Raw genomic sequence first — 18,196 nt, forward strand, 5'->3', positions numbered from 1 at the left:
CACAAACAGTGGAGTTATTCCCTCCGCAATGCAACCAAGCAGGCTAAATGTCAGTATAGGGACAAAGTTGAGTCCCAGTTCAACGGCTCAGACACGAGACGTATGTGGCAGGGTCTACAGACAATCACGGATTATAAAAGGAAAACCAGCCACGTCGTGGACACCAACGTCTTGCTTCCGGACAGGCTGAACACCTTCTTCGCTCGCTTTGAGGATAATGCAGTGCCACTGACGTTGCCCACTGTCAGGGACTGTGGGCTCTCCTTCTCCGTGACCGACGTGAGTAAAACATTTAAGCGTGTTAACCCTCGCAAGGCTGCCAGCCCAGATGGCAATCCCTAGCCGCGTCCTCAGAGCATGTGCAGACCAGCTGGCTGGTGTGTTTACAGATATATTCGGGTTTCTCCCTTTCCCAGTCTGCTGTCCCCACATGCTTCAAAATGGCCAGCATTGTCCCTGTACCTAAGAAAGCAAAGGCAATTGAAATAATTGTCTATCGACCCTTAGCACTCACCTCTGTCATCATGAAGTGCTCTGAGAGACAAGTCAAGGATCATATCACCTCCACCTTACCTGACACCCTAGACCCACTTCAGTTTGCTTACCGCCCCAATAGATCCACAGGTGATGCAATCGCCACCACACTGCACACTGCCCTGTCCCATCTGGACAAGAGGAACACCTATGTAAGAATTCTGTTCATTGACTACAGCTCAGCATTTAACACCATAGTTCCCTCTAAGCTCATCATCAAGCTCGAGGGGCTGGGTCTGAACCCCGTCCTGGACCTCCTGACGGGCCGCCCCCAAGTGGTGAAAGTAGGAAACAACACCTCCTCCTCGCTGATCCTCAACACTGGGGCCCAACAAGTGTGCGTGCTCAGCCCCCTCTTGTACTCCCTGTTCACCCATGACTGCGTGGCCACGCACACCTCCAACGCAATCATGAAGTGTGCAGATGACAAAACAGTAGTAGGCCTGATTACCAACAACGACGAGACGGCCTACAGGGAGGAGCTGAGGGCTCTGGGAGTGTGGTAGCAGAAAAATAACCTCTCACTTAACGTCAACAAAACTAAGGAGATGATTGTGGACTTCAGGAAACAGCAGAGGGAGCAGCCCCCCTATCCACATCGACGAGACCGTAGTGGAGAAGGTGGGAAGTTCCTCGGCGTACACATCACTGACAAACTGAAATGGTCCACCCACACAGACAGTGTGGTGAAGAAGGCGCAACAGCGCCTCCTCAACCTCAGGAGGCTAAATAAATTTGGCTTAACACCTAAAACCCTCAAAAACCTTTCAGATGCACAATCGAGAGCATCCTGTCGGGCTGTATCACCGCCTGGTACGGCAACTGCTCCGCCCACAACCGCAAAGCTCTCCAGAGGGTGGTGCAGTCTGCAGCCCTACGCATTACTGGGGGCAAACTTCATCGCCCTCCAGGACACCTACACCACCCGATGTCACAGGAAGGCCATAAAGATCATCAAGGACCACAACCACCCGAGCCACTGCCTGTTCACCCCGCTATCATCCAGAAGGCGAGGTCAGTACAGGTGCATCAAAGCTGGGACCGAGAGACTTAAAAACAGCTTCTATCTCAAGGCCATCAGACTGCTAAACAGCCATCACTAACACATCAGAGGCTGCTGCCTATAGACATAGATTAGGAATCACTAGCCACTTTTAGAAATGGATCACTAGCCACTTTAATAATGTCTCCGTATCTTGCATTTCTCATATGTATAAACTGTACTCTATACTATTCTACGGTGTCTTAGTCACTTTAAATGATTGTAAATATTGCCTCACCTATCTCATATGTACATAGAAGCACAAGCATTTCGCTACACCCGCAATAACATATGCTGATCACATGTATGTGGACCAATACATTTGATTTATTACCATGTTTGAGAGGCTAAACAGCTGGCATTTTAACATCAATTCCACATTACCATGTTTGAGAGGCTATATAGCTGTTTCATTGTAGCACCTCCCCCACAATGTATGATCTGAGAATGAAAGGCAGTCGGTTACCATATTGCATGGGGATTCATGATGGGGTTCCAGGAGAATAAGGAGAGGTGGAGAACTGTTGCTTTTGACCCCATTTAACCTCATCCAAGTCTCCCACATTCTTCTATACATCACCATATATATACACTGTTGATGTGGACATTGTGTGTTTATCTTTGCCTCACAGGATCTATGTGAACATTCAGCAGCACCGGATATATTGTACTCTGATATAGACTACGCTACCATGATGCAGTGTGTGAGAGAGAGAGAGAGAGAGAGAGAGAGAGAGAGAGAGGGGAGCTGCAGGCACAGAGAGAAGAGAGAGAAAAAAGAGAGAGAGAGAGAGAGATGAGAGAGAGAGGCACAATAATAAAAAAAGGGAGAGAGGGGACAGAGAAAGAGAGCGAGAGAGAGAGAGCGAGAGAGAGGGAGACAGAGATGAGGGAGACAGAGAGAGGAGGGAGAGAGAGAGATGAGGGAGATAGAGATGTGAGAGGGGAGGGAGAGAGAGAGGGGAGGAAGAGAGAGAAAGAGGGAGGGAGAGAGGGAGAAACGGAGACACAGAAAGCGAGAAATACAGTCCTGAGAGAGCAGAGGAAGCGTGACAGAGATTTCAATGCCCCTTGTCTAATGTGAAATTAGTTTGTTTGATAGGTTATATAATGATCATGTATCTATGTGTTTGGTAGGATACACACCAGAAAAAGGTTATAAACAGTTATTTGACTTATAACCGTAGCGGAACCCGTATATAGTGAACAAAAATATAAATGCAACATGCAGCAATTTCCAAAATGTTACTGATTTTACAGTTAATTTAACAACATCAGTCAATTTAAATGAATTCATTAGGCCCTAATCTATGGATTTCATATGACTGGGAATATAGATATGCTTATCTTAAAAAAAATTAAATGTAGGGGTGTGGATCAGGAAACCAGTCAGTATCTGGTGTGACCACCATTTGCCTCATGCAGCGCGACACATCTCCTTCACGTAGAGTTGATCAGGCTGTTGATTGTGGCCTGTGGAATGTTGTGCCACTGTTGTCGTCACAGTATCTTTGTTCATTCCAATTGCCCTTCGATAAAATGCAATTGTGTTCAGGGTCCGTAGCTTATGCCTGCCCATACCATAACCCCACCACCACCATGGGGCACTCTGTTCACAACATTGAAATCAGCAAATCTCTCGCCCACACGATGCCATACACATGATATGCAGTTGTGAGGCCGATTGCAGGCGGCTTATGGTAGAAAATTGGACAGCAACATTTTCTGGCAATAGCTCTGGTGGACATTCCTGCAGTCAGCATGCCAATTGCACTGCTCCTTCAAAACTTGAGACGTCTGTGGCATTGTGTTGTGTGACAAAACTGCACATTTTAGAGTGGCCTTTTATTGACCCCCAGCACAAGGTGCACATGTGTAATGATCATGCTGTTTAATCAGCTTCCTGATCTGCCACACATGTCAGGTGGATGGATTATCTTGGCAAATGCTCACTAACAGGGATGTAAACAAATGTGTGCACAACATTTTTGACTAATAAGATTTTGGAACATATCTGGGATCTTGTATTTCAACTCATGAAACATGAGACCAACACTTTACATGTTGTGTTTATATTTTTGTTCAGTGTAGATCTCTTTTTTGGAAGGTTCTGTACAGAACCATGCTCGTAAGGTTCTAAATGGAACATGTATGGTTCTATAAAGAACACTTTTTTTATTGTTCTCTAAAGAATCATTGAAAAAGGTTCTATATAGCCCCAAAAAGGGTTCCAATATGGTTACAACCCTGTATAGGGCTAATCTGAACCCGTTCTATGGTTCTTTACAGAACCTTCAGGGAGAATGGTTCTTTGTCGATCCTTCTGAATAACCATATATATTTTTTCTTCTTCTGGTCAAGCATATTATAGTGTAGATATATGTAGATACTCCAGTAAAAATCTACCGTTTCCAGCTACAATAGTCATTTACAACATTAACAATGTCTACACTGTATTTCTGATTAATTTGATGTTATTTTAATGGACCAAAAATTTGCTTTTCTTTAAAAAACAAGGACATTTCTAAGTGACCCAAAACGTTTGAACGGTAGAGTATATGTGTTTGATGGGGTATATAATGATAAGGTCAATGTGTTTGATGGGGTATATAATGATAAGGTCTATGTGTTTGATGGGGTATATAATGATAAGGTCTATGTGTTTGATGGGGTATATAATGATAAGGTCTATGTGTTTGATAGGGTATATAATGATGAGGTCTATGTGTTTGATGGGGTATATAATGATAAGGTCTATGTGTTTGATGGGGTATATAATGATAAGGTCTATGTGTTTGATGGGGTATATAATGATAAGGTCTATGTGTTTGATGGGGTATATAATGATAAGGTCTATGTGTTTGATGGGGTATATAATGATAAGGTCTATGTGTTTGATGGGGTATATAATGATAAGGTCTATGTGTTTGATGGGGTATATAATGATAAGGTCTATGTGTTTGATGGGGTATATAATGATAAGGTCTATGTGTTTGATGGGGTATATAATGATAAGGTCTATGTGTTTGATGGGGTATATAATGATAAGGTCTATGTGTTTGATGGGGTATATAATGATAAGGTCTATGTGTTTGATGGGGTATATAATGATAAGGTCTATGTGTTTGATAGGGTATATAATGATAAGGTCTATGTGTTTGATGGGGTATATAATGATAAGGTCTATGTGTTTGATGGGGTATATAATAATAATTTGTCTATGTGTTTGATGGGGTATATAATAATAATTTGTCTATGTGTTTGATGGGGTATATAATAATAATTTGTCTATGTGTTTGATGGGGTATATAATAATAATTTGTCTATGTACTGTGTACCAATGATTTTTTTACCAGCGTGAGATTGTGTTTTCTCAGCGTTCATTTTATTGTATTGTTATTTTCTCGTCTGAGAAACAAGGTGGGTAATTAACGTGGAAAGCCCTGTTGGGTATTTGCAAGAAATCTGGAGTTGTAAGATATTGGCATAGAGACATTTGGGTTGTTGTCCCTCAACACTCCGTTTTACAGTTTTCTCCAGCAGAAATATAATCCTGCAACAACAGGACATGTGACTTATTATGTGGCTTATAATTAATGTGCATTTTCCATAAGTGAAAATTTAAGTCTGAATTTTCAATCAGTGGAAGCTGCTGAGGGGAGGACGGCTTTTAAAAATGGCTGGAAAGGATTAAATGGAATGGCCTCAAACGCATTGAAACCATGTGGTATTTGATACCATTCCACTAACTCCGCTCCAGCCGTTACCACGAGCCAGTCCTCTCTAAGGTGCCATCAACCTGGGATTTCAAAGTGGAAATTACAAAACTTTAGAAGCCCTTTTAAACGTCAAATGTAATTTTTTTGGGGGTGCAGGAAAGGTCTCTTGCAACAGGGTGATCAAATTAATGTCCTACATCTGTAGCTGTGTGCATGGCCACAAAGGTGTTTGAGTGTGCATGTGTGTGTATGCCAAAACAAAGCCAATGCTGAATACAGATCCAGCCATTTCAGCTTCTTTCCTGACTCTGTTGTTGGTATTCTACATTTTTCTCTGGAATTGTCCATTTCGGCAATGACAGATTTTAGAGCAAGCTCGTGAACGTTCACCCTCTCCAAAAGCTAGGTTTCCATCCAATTCCATCCAATTGGCGACAGATTTTCATGTGAATATTTTAAAATCTGCATAAAACCAACATGCACATTTTCCCACCAGAAATGTGTTTCCATCAAATATACCAGTTGTGGATAAAAGGCAGTTCGTGACGAAGTAGCGCACGTAAAAAAATAAATAAATGTGCAGTTCAATTCCCATGTGCCAAAGTAAATGTGTTTCCTTTGCGTATTCAGCTCTATTGATGGTTTTTCTCACAACAACAAAAATGGCGTTATATAGTGGATGTGTTCACTCTGTTATTGGCAGGTGCACTCTGGCTAACAGCTTGCAGATACTGTGCGGGTATAGCCTACAGTTGAAATTTTTACGGACAATTATTTTTATTTGTCGATGATCATGTCACCAGAATAAAGGCCATGGATATTTATTGAAAGGAGCGTCAGGCTCATGACCTTTCACCCTGTGAAGTTCATCATCATTTATTCCACTCGGGCTCCCGAGTGGCGCAGCGGTCTAAGGCAATGCATCTCAGTGCTTTTGAGGCTTCACTATAGACACCCTGGTTCGAAAACCTGGTTACAGTGGCTTCCTCGTTTTCATTTTCTAAGTGATTACTTAATTAAAGTTCAAGTGATAATTTTGGGTTATGCAGATGAATGTGTAAAAGTAAAAATGTATCATAATAAACCAGAGAATAAATCAGAAAAGTTGTATAAATTTAAACTGACAACGAAATTATACTTTGCTTCAGTCAAAATTAGATATTTATATAATGTTCATCATAAATTAAATGACCCTTCCTCCCGGGTGGCGCAGTGGTCTAAGGCACTGCGTCACAGTGCTAGCTGTGCCACCAGAGACTCTGGGTTCGAGCCCAGGCTCTATCGCAGCTGGCCGCGACCGGGAGGCCCATGGGGCGACGCACAATTGGCCCAGCGTCATCCGGGTTAGGGAGGGTTTGGCCGTCAGGGATATCCTTGTCTCATCGCGCACTAGCGACTCCTGTGGCGGGCCGGGCGCAGTGCACGCTGACCAGGTCGCCAGGTGTACAGTGTTTCCCTCCAACATATTGGTGTGTCTGGCTTCCGGGTTAAGTGGGCATTGTGTTAAGAAGCAGTGCGGCTTGGTTGGGTCGTGTTTCGGAGGACGCGTGGCTCTCGACCTTCGCCTCTCCCGAGTCCGTACGGGAGTTGCAGCGATGAGACAAGACTGTAACTACTACCAATTGGATACCATGGAATTGGGGAGAAAAAAAAGAAAAAATCCTGTAAACATGTGACGTGATCGACAAATTAGCATATACACTCGGAATAGAATGTCAGTCATTTGAAAGAAGGAAAAGAACACTCGTAATGATAATAAAATACTCATCCAATTGTTCTTTTGATTATTATTATTATAATTATCATCATATTATCATAGTCGCGGTAAAAAAAAAAGTCTGCTTGTGACATTATTCAATGTAAATGCCTTGTCATGTACTATTTCTCAAAAATATGTCCATGGAAAACCATCAAAAAGTCTTATTGATCAATTGTACAAATCCCTGACAGACAATGCAATACGAGATGTTGATTTCAGCATAATGTGTCTACCAGTGAAGGTAAAAAACACAATGGCTTGGGATTTTGCCCTTTCATGTAGTTCTTCCACATTAAAACCAAGGTGATTGAAAAGTAACTGTGGGAAATAAAGTGGCTATTAAACTGTGTCTAATTCAATGGGTCCACTCTTTCATGTTTGATGGAAACAGCATGAATATAATGTGAAGCCTCTCCATATAGACAGCAGATTTAAAGATGAGGTGTAACCCATGAAAGCATTATAATACCCTGTAAGAACGTAGTAGTACCTTTTTCTTGTTAACAGACTCTCTTTTGAAGTTATTAAAAACCAACACATTGTGAATACAGTGAATACAGGATTCCTTTCATTTAAATAAGGTTTGCATCGTTGCAAGGCGACCCATGTCTGTGGAATGTAATGTTAGTGTGTGATTTTCCTAAATGTAAAAAGATTAGTACTTTTTTTTTTTAAGGTCACCTCATTAATGCAAATGCGTAGGAATGTCTTGTATTTACCCAGGTGATTACCATTAAGAGCCATATCTCTTTCCCAAAACGTGTCCTGAATATTCTCCTCTTTTCATCCTGCAGGCCAGGAGCGGATCGGGACGGACTCTAAGTACGAGCAAGAGGGGAAGGTTCAGTTTGTGATCGATGCGGTCTACGCCATGGCCCACGCCCTTCACAACATGCAGAGAGACCTGTGTCCCGACGTCTCTGGGATCTGTCCCGATATGGACTTGGCCGGCGGCAAGAAACTGCTTAAGTATATCCGCAGTGTCACCTTCAATGGTAAGTTCAGTAACAATGTGAACAACACCTATTTGTCACAGCATGATCAGGTCTCTTTTGCAAAAATGTTGGTGAAATATTTAGGCGAAGTGTTGGTAAGCTTTTAAGCCGAACTGTTTGTCCAATATTTAGCAGAACTGTTGGTTAAATATTTAGCATCGATATTGGTTAAATAAATCCACTGCTACCAGAGATAGGGCTGCAACATTGTCTTTCATTTGTGAAGTATACAAACACCAATACCAGACACTGTTCACACTGTAGGAAGTGATGTCATAACAGACCATGTTCAAACTGTAGGAAGTGGTGTCATAACAGACAATGTTCACACTGTAGGAAGTGATGTCATAACAGACACTGTTCACACTGTAGGAAGTGATGTCATAACAGACACTGTTCACACTGTAGGAAGTGATGTCAGAACAGACACTGTTCACACTGTAGGAAGTGATGTCATAACAGACCATGTTCACACTGTAGGAAGTGATGTCATAACAGACCATGTTCACACTGTAGGAAGTGATGTCATAACAGACCATGTTCAAACTGTAGGAAAGTGATGTCATAAAAGGCCATGTTCACACTGTAGGAAGTGATGTCATAACAGACAGTATTTACAAGGAGGAAGTATATAAGGGCTATTTTGTACACAGTAGGAAGTAAAGGAGAAGCCTAAGTGACAGGCAGTTCTGGTTTGTTTGTGGACTTCTTCGGGCAGCAGCTAAGGTGATAGCGTAAGACATGATAATGGTGTTTGCTGCTCATAGCTCTCCCCTCGTCCCGGAGAATGCAACATCCAAAGCATCCTGTTTACACAGGATATCTTATTGACTGTGTGGAAGAGACAAGACAACAGAGGGAAGGCCGTGTGGCTGTTCCACATAGGGCTTTGATCAAAAGACGAGCACTATTTAGGGAATAGTATGCCATTTCAGACACAGAGAAAGACTCTGAGGCACAATATGAGGAGAAAAGCATTTTAGGTTTGATTGGATTTAGTGGAGGTAGAGAAAAGACCATGTTTATAATTTGAGAAAAACGATGTCCTCTATTACACAGACGTCAACACACAGGTCTGCTGGTACCAACGTACCCCCTGGCACTGCCTGAAATAGTATGAATATCGCTACTGAAAAAACACTTTAAAACACCTTGTATGAGGGTGTAGCACGAGGAATTAAACACTAACACCTTGTATGAGGGTGTAGCACGAGGAATTAAATACTAACACCTTGTATGAGGGTGTAGCACGAGGAATTAAATACTAACACCTTGTATGAGGGTGTAGCACGAGGAATTAAACACTAACACCTTGTATGAGGGTGAGGAATTAAATACTAACACCTTGTATGAGGGTGTAGCACGAGGAATTAAACACTAACACCTTGTATGAGGGTGTAGCACGAGGAATTAAACACTAACACCTTGTATGAGGGTGTAGCACGAGGAATTAAACACTAACACCTTGTATGAGGGTGTAGCACGAGGAATTAAACACTAACATCTTGTATGAGGGTGTAGCACGAGGAATTAAACACTAACACCTTGTATGAGGGTGTAGCACGAGGAATTAAACACTAACATCTTGTATGAGGGTGTAGCACGAGGAATTAAACACTAACATCTTGTATGAGGGTGTAGCACGAGGAATTAAACACTAACACCTTGTATGAGGGTGTAGCACGAGGAATTAAACACTAACACCTTGTATGAGGGTGTAGCACGAGGAATTAAACACTAACATCTTGTATGAGGGTGTAGCACGAGGAATTAAACACTAACACCTTGAATGAGGGTGTAGCACGAGGAATTAAACACTAACACCTTGTATGAGGGTGTAGCAGGAGGAATTAAACACTAACACCTTGTATGAGGGTGTAGCACGAGGAATTAAACACTAACACCTTGTATGAGGGTGTAGCACGAGGAATTAAACACTAACACCTTGTATGAGGGTGTAGCACGAGGAATTAAACACTAACACCTTGTATGAGGGTGTAGCACGAGGAATTAAACACTAACACCTTGAATGAGGGTGTAGCACGAGGAATTAAACACTAACACCTTGTATGAGGGTGTAGCACGAGGAATTAAACACTAACACCTTGTATGAGGGTGTAGCACGAGGAATTAAACACTAACACCTTGTATGAGGGTGTAGCACGAGGAATTAAACACTAACATCTTGTATGAGGGTGTAGCACGAGGAATTAAACACTAACACCTTGAATGAGGGTGTAGCACGAGGAATTAAACACTAACACCTTGTATGAGGGTGTAGCAGGAGGAATTAAACACTAACACCTTGTATGAGGGTGTAGCACGAGGAATTAAACACTAACACCTTGTATGAGGGTGTAGCACGAGGAATTAAACACTAACACCTTGTATGAGGGTGTAGCACGAGGAATTAAACACTAACACCTTGTATGAGGGTGTAGCACGAGGAATTAAACACTAACACCTTGAATGAGGGTGTAGCAGGAGGAATTAAACACTAACACCTTGTATGAGGGTGTAGCACGAGGAATTAAACACTAACACCTTGAATGGGGGTGTAGCACGAGGAATTAAACACTAACACCTTGTATGAGGGTGTAGCACGAGGAATTAAACACTAACACCTTGAATGAGGGTGTAGCACGAGGAATTAAACACTAACACCTTGTATGAGGGTGTAGCACGAGGAATTAAACACTAACACCTTGTATGAGGGTGTAGCACGAGGAATTAAACACTAACACCTTGTATGAGGGTGTAGCAGGAGGAATTAAACACTAACACCTTGTATGAGGGTGTAGCACGAGGAATTAAACACTAACACCTTGAATGAGGGTGTAGCACGAGGAATTAAACACTAACATCTTGTATGAGGGTGAGGAATTAAACACTAACACCTTGTATGAGGGTGTAGCACGAGGAATTAAACACTAACACCTTGTATGAGGGTGTAGCACGAGGAATTAAACACTAACACCTTGTATGAGGGTGTAGCACGAGGAATTAAACACTAACATCTTGTATGAGGGTGTAGCACGAGGAATTAAACACTAACACCTTGAATGAGGGTGTAGCACGAGGAATTAAACACTAACATCTTGTATGAGGGTGTAGCACGAGGAATTAAACACTAACACCTTGAATGGGGGTGTAGCACGAGGAATTAAACACTAACATCTTGTATGAGGGTGAGGAATTAAACACTAACACCTTGAATGAGGGTGTAGCAGGAGGAATTAAACACTAACACCTTGTATGAGGGTGTAGCACGAGGAATTAAACACTAACACCTTGTATGAGGGTGTAGCACGAGGAATTAAACACTAACACCTTGTATGAGGGTGTAGCACGAGGAATTAAACACTAACACCTTGTATGAGGGTGTAGCACGAGGAATTAAACACTAACACCTTGTATGAGGGTGTAGCACGAGGAATGAAACACTAACACCTTGTATGAGGGTGTAGCACGAGGAATTAAACACTAACACCTTGTATGAGGGTGTAGCACGAGGAATGAAACACTAACACCTTGTATGAGGGTGTAGCACGAGGAATTAAACACTAACATCTTGTATGAGGGTGTAGCACGAGGAATTAAACACTAACACCTTGTATGAGGGTGTAGCACGAGGAATTAAACACTAACATCTTGTATGAGGGTGTAGCACGAGGAATTAAACACTAACACCTTGAATGAGGGTGTAGCAGGAGGAATTAAACACTAACACCTTGTATGAGGGTGTAGCACGAGGAATTAAACACTAACACCTTGTATGAGGGTGTAGCACGAGGAATTAAACACTAACACCTTGTATGAGGGTGTAGCACGAGGAATTAAACACTAACACCTTGTATGAGGGTGTAGCACGAGGAATTAAACACTAACACCTTGTATGAGGGTGTAGCACGAGGAATTAAACACTAACACCTTGTATGAGGGTGTAGCAGGAGGAATTAAACACTAACACCTTGTATGAGGGTGTAGCACGAGGAATTAAACACTAACACCTTGTATGAGGGTGTAGCACGAGGAATTAAACACTAACACCTTGTATGAGGGTGTAGCACGAGGAATTAAACACTAACACCTTGTATGAGGGTGTAGCACAAGGAATTAAACACTAACACCTTATATGAGGGTGTAGCACGAGGAATTAAACACTAACACCTTGTATGAGGGTGTAGCACGAGGAATTAAACACTAACACCTTGTATGAGGGTGTAGCACGAGGAATTAAACACTAACACCTTGTATGAGGGTGTAGCACGAGGAATTAAACACTAACACCTTGTATGAGGGTGTAGCACGAGGAATTAAACACTAACACCTTGAATGAGGGTGTAGCAGGAGGAATTAAACACTAACACCTTGTATGAGGGTGTAGCACGAGGAATTAAACACTAACACCTTGAATGGGGGTGTAGCACGAGGAATTAAACACTAACACCTTGTATGAGGGTGTAGCACGAGGAATTAAACACTAACACCTTGTATGAGGGTGTAGCATGAGGAATACAACACTAACACCTTGTATGAGGGTGTAGCTCGAGGAATTAAAGAGAAGGACACAGAGACCTCAAAACATATTGTAGCTAAATTTCTCTTCCAATGATCCTTTTTTCATAACCTGCCAATATTTTCCTCTGGGAAGAAACGGCTACGCACTTAGCAAACTCTGCAATGTGCTAATTGGCTTTGTAGGTTTCTTATAAAGCTCCCTACCCCTCATCTATTATCTCTCACATATTTTTTCATATAATGCAGCGAGATACAGTACCAGTCAAAAGTTTTAGAACAGCTATTCATTCAATGGTTATTCTTTAGTTTTACTCTTTTCTACATTGTAGAATAATAGTGAAGACATAAAAACTATGAAATAACACATATGGAATCATGTAGTAACCAGAAAAGTGTTAAACAAATCAAAATATATTTTATATTTGAGATTCTTCAAGGCAGCTACCCTTTTCCTTGATGGCAGCTTTGCACACTCTTGGCATTCTCTCAACCAGTTTCATTAGGTAGTCACCTGGAATGCATTTCAATTAATAGGTGTGCCTTGTTAAAAGTTAATTTGTGGAATTTATTTCCTCAAGGCGCACGGATCCCTTTAGCGGGATAATTGTCATCAACAACCGCTGAATTACAGAGCGCATTTTTTTTTTTTTTAAATGCTAAAAATATTTATATTCATGAATTCACAAGTGCAATATAGCAAAACACAGCTTAGCTTGTTGTTTATCCACCTGTCGTGTCAGATTTTGAAAATATGCTTCACAGCGAAAGCAATCCAAACTTTTGTGTGAGTTTATCGATCACTAGACAAAACATTATGAACACCTAGCAGCAATGTAGATTTGTCACGAAAGTCAGAAAAGCAATACAATTAATCGCTTACCTTTGATGATCTTTGGATGTTTGCACTCACCAGACTCCCAGTTACACAATAAATGTTCCCTTTGTTCGATAAAGATGATTTTTATATCCAAAAACCTCCATTTGGTTTGCGCGTTATGTTCAGTAATCCACAGGCTCGTGATGGTCATGAAGGGCAGATGAAAAATCAAAATAGTATCCGTAAAGTTCGTAGAAACATGTCAAAAGTTTTTATAATCAATCTTCTGGTTGTTTTTAACATAAATAATCGATAATATTTCAACCGGAGGGTAAAGTATTCAATACAAGACAGAAATAAAATGTCGAGCTACCACTTTCGCGCGCAAGAACTAATCAAGGACACTGACGCGATTTGATAAATCTCGCTAATTTTTCAGAATAAAAGCTTGAAACTATGTCTAAAGCCTGGTCACAGCCTGAGGAAGCCATTGGAAAAGGAATCTGGTTGATATCCCTTTAAATGGAGGATAGGCAGGCAATGGAACAGGGATTTTTCAAAATAAGAGGCACTTCCGGGTTGGATTTCCTCAGGTTTTCGCCTGCAAAATCAGTTCTGTTATACCCACAGACAATATTTTGACAGTTTTGGAAACTTTAGAGTGTTTTCTATCCTAATCTGTCAATTATTTGCATATTCTAGAATCTGGGCCTGAGAAATAGGCCGTTTACATTGGGAACGTTATTTTTCCAAACATAAAAATTCTGCCTCCTAGCGTCAAGAAGTTAAGCCAGTCAGTTGTGTTTATCGATTATAAAAAAATTGAAAGAATATGGCACCACAACAAACCTGCCAAGAGAGGGTCACCCATCAAAACTTAACGACCAGGCAAGGAGGGCATTAATCAGAGGCAACAAAAAGAGACCAAAGATAACCCTGAACGAGCTTCAAAGCTCCATAGCGGAGATTGGAGTATCTGTCCATAGGACCAGTTTAAGCCGTACACTCCACAGAGCTGGGCTTTACGGAAGAGTGTCCAGAAAAAAAGCCCTTGCTTAAAGAGAAAAATAAGCAAACACATTTGGTGTTCGCCAAAAGGCATGTGGGAGATTCCCCACACATATGGAAGAAGGTACTCTGGTCAGATGAGACACAAATGTAGCGTTTTGGCCATCAAGGAAAATACTATGTCTGGCGCAAACCCAACACCTTTCATCACCCCGAGAACAGCATCCCCAGCATGGTGGTGGCAGCGTCATGCTGTGGGGATGTTTTTCATAGACAGGGACTGGGAAACTGGTCAGAATTGAAGGAATGATGGATGGCTCAAAATACAGGGAAATTCTTGAAGGAAACCTGCTTCAGTCTTCCAGAGATTTGAGACTAGGATGGAGGTTCACCTTTCAGCAGGACAATAACCCTAAGCATACTGCTAAAGCAACACTCGAGTGGTTTAAGGGGAAACATTTAAATGTCTTGGAATGGCCTAGTCAAAGCCCAGGCCTTGAAGAATGGGCAAAAATCCCAGTGGAGATATAGCCCAAGTATCAGGTATGAAGGGATGTTAAACCACGTTGAATAAACAATGGTTTAATTTTCCAACAAAGGCAAGCAGTAGACATGTCAAGGCAGGAAGAGTTCTGAAATCCAGATGGGAGGGGGGGTGGGGGGCAGAGGTACAGGGCAGAGTGGTCAGGCAGGTGGGCTCAGAGTCAGGAGAGGCAAAACCGAGAGGGCAAGAAAAGAGAGACTAGAAAAAGCAGGCGCTGAGACACAAAAAGCTGGTTGACTCAAAAAAACAAGACGAACTGGCAACAGACAGACAGAGAACACAGGTATAAATACACAGGGGATAATGGGGAAGATGGGCGACACCTGGAGGGGGGTGGAGACAATCACAAGGACAGGTGAAACAGATCAGGGTGTGACACCAAGAGACTTGCAGCTGTAATTGCTGCAAAAGGTGGTTCTACAAGGTATTGACTGTGGGGGTGGGTGACTAGTTATGCACGCTCAAGTTTTCAGTTTTTTTTTCTCTCATTTCTTGTTTGTTTCACAATAAAAAAAAAATATGTTGCATCTTCAAAGTGGTAGGCGTGTTGTGTAAATCAAATTATACAAAAATCAATTTTTATTCCTGGTTTTAAGGCAACAAAATAGGAAAAATGCCAAGGGGGGTGAATACTTTCGCAAGCCACTGTACAGAATCTGTATCGGCTGTGAATAACAATGAAATATTAAAGACAGGTGTGATATTTGCACATTGTAATATTATCAGAACACTGCTTATACAGTTATCTGATGGTTTATTCTACATGGAAACTCTTACATTTGGAATATATAAAAACACTGTTTACAATGTCGACATGATACAAGCAAATACATTCTTCTCATATTACTCTGTAGGCTACTCAGAGTCTCATCCACTCTGTCATATCCAGGATGGAGTGTCAAGCACGCCACCCCTCCTGCCACATGACTGCACATGTCCATAATCTGTAATACATTACATAGATGGAAGGGACTTCATCCCCCACCGGAGACTTGAAGACAGACCCTCACCCAGCTGTGCATATCAGTGTGTTAGACAGACAGAGAGCTGTACAGGTCAGTGTGTCAGACAGACAGAGAGCTGTACAGGTCAGTGTGTTAGACAGACAGAGAGCTGTACAGGTCAGTGTGTTAGACAGACAGAGAGCTGTACAGGTCAGTGTGTTAGACAGAGAGAGAGCTGTACAGGTCAGTGTGTCAGACAGACAGAGAGCTGTACAGGTCAGTGTGTCAGACAGACAGAGAGCTGTACAGGTCAGTGTGTCAGACAGACAGAGAGCTGTACAGGTCAGTGTGTTAGACAGACAGAGAGCTGTACAGGTCAGTGTGGTTAGACAGACAGAGAGCTGTACAGGTCAGTGTGTCAGACAGACAGAGAGCTGTACAGGTCAGTGTGTTAGACAGACAGAGAGCTGTACAGGTCAGTGTGTTGGACAGACAGAGAGCTGTACAGGTCAGTGTGTTAGACAGACAGAGAGCTGTACAGGTCAGTGTGTCAGACAGACAGAGAGCTGTACAGGTCAGTGTGTTGGACAGACAGAGAGCTGTACAGGTCAGTGTGTTAGACAGACAGAGAGCTGTACAGGTCAGTGTGTTAGACAGACAGAGAGCTGTACAGGTCAGTGTGTCAGACAGACAGAGAGCTGTACAGGTCAGTGTGTTTAGACAGACAGAGAGCTATACAGGTCAGTGTGTCAGAGAGACAGAGAGCTGTACAGGTCAGTGTGTTAGACAGACAGAGAGCTGTACAGGTCAGTGTGTTAGACAGACAGAGAGCTGTACAGGTCAGTGTGTTAGACAGACAGAGAGCTGTACAGGTCAGTGTGTTAGACAGACAGAGAGCTGTACAGGTCAGTGTGTTAGACAAACAGAGAGCTGTACAGGTCAGTGTGTTAGACAGACAGAGAGCTGTACAGGTCAGTGTGTTAGACAGACAGAGAGCTGTACAGGTCAGTGTGTTATACAGACAGAGAGCTGTACAGGTCAGTGTGTCAGACAGACAGAGAGCTGTACAGGTCAGTGTGTTAGACAGAGAGCTGTACAGGTCAGTGTGTTAGACAGAGAGCTGTACAGGTCAGTGTGTTAGACAGACAGAGAGCTGTACAGGTCAGTGTGTTAGACAGACAGAGAGCTGTACAGGTCAGTGTGTTAGACAGACAGAGAGCTGTACAGGTCAGTGTGTCAGACAGACAGAGAGCTGTACAGGTCAGTGTGTTAGACAGAGAGAGAGCTGTACAGGTCAGTGTGTTAGACAGACAGAGAGCTATACAGGTCAGTGTGTTAGACAGACAGAGAGCTGTACAGGTCAGTGTGTTAGACAGATAGAGAGCTGTACAGGTCAGTGTGTTAGACAGACAGAGAGCTGTACAGGTCAGTGTGTTAGACAGACAGAGAGCTGTACAGGTCAGTGTGTTAGACAGACAGAGAGCTGTACAGGTCAGTGTGTTAGACAGACAGAGAGCTGTACAGGTCAGTGTGTTAGACAGACAGAGAGCTGTACAGGTCAGTGTGTTAGACAGACAGAGAGCTGTACAGGTCAGTGTGTTAGACAGACAGAGAGCTGTACAGGTCAGTGTGTTAGACAGACAGAGAGCTGTACAGGTCAGTGTGTCAGACAGACAGAGAGCTGTACAGGTCAGTGTGTTAGACAGAGAGCTGTACAGGTCAGTGTGTCAGACAGAGAGAGAGCTGTACAGGTCAGTGTGTTACACAGACAGAGAGCTGTACAGGTCAGTGTGTTAGACAGACAGAGAGCTGTACAAGTCAGTGTGTCAGACAGACAGAGAGCTGTACAGGTCAGTGTGGTCAGACAGACAGAGAGCTGTACAGGTCAGTGTGTCAGACAGACAGAGAGCTTTACAGGTCAGTGTGGTCAGACAGACAGAGAGCTGTACAGGTCAGTGTGTCAGACAGACAGAGAGCTGTACAGGTCAGTGTGGTCAGACAGACAGAGAGCTGTACAGGTCAGTGTGTCAGACAGACAGAGAACTGTACAGGTCAGTGTGTTAGACAGACAGAGAGCTGTACAGGTCAGTGTGTTAGACAGACAGAGAGCTGTACAGGTCAGTGTGTTAGACAGAGAGCTGTACAGGTCAGTGTGTTAGACAGAGAGCTGTACAGGTCAGTGTGTCAGACAGAGAGAGAGCTGTACAGGTCAGTGTGTTAGACAGACAGAGAGCTGTACAGGTCAGTGTGTTAGACAGACAGAGAGCTGTACAGGTCAGTGTGTCAGACAGACAGAGAGCTGTACAGGTCAGT

General features: G+C 42.6%; 1 protein-coding gene across 1 annotated transcript in view; it reads left to right on the plus strand.

Annotated features, from left to right (window-relative positions):
* Positions 1–18,196, plus strand: part of LOC120020184 (metabotropic glutamate receptor 7-like) — a 460,663-nt gene that overhangs the window by 277,163 nt on the left and 165,304 nt on the right. Inside the window, exon 5 of the mRNA XM_038963679.1 lies at positions 7,849–8,049. Within this exon, the coding sequence (XP_038819607.1) occupies positions 7,849–8,049 (201 nt within the window). The remainder of the gene's footprint in view (positions 1–7,848; positions 8,050–18,196) is intronic.

The sequence above is a fragment of the Salvelinus namaycush genome, chromosome 2, assembly GCF_016432855.1.
Source record: "Salvelinus namaycush isolate Seneca chromosome 2, SaNama_1.0, whole genome shotgun sequence".
Classification (NCBI taxonomy): Eukaryota; Metazoa; Chordata; class Actinopteri; order Salmoniformes; family Salmonidae; genus Salvelinus; species Salvelinus namaycush.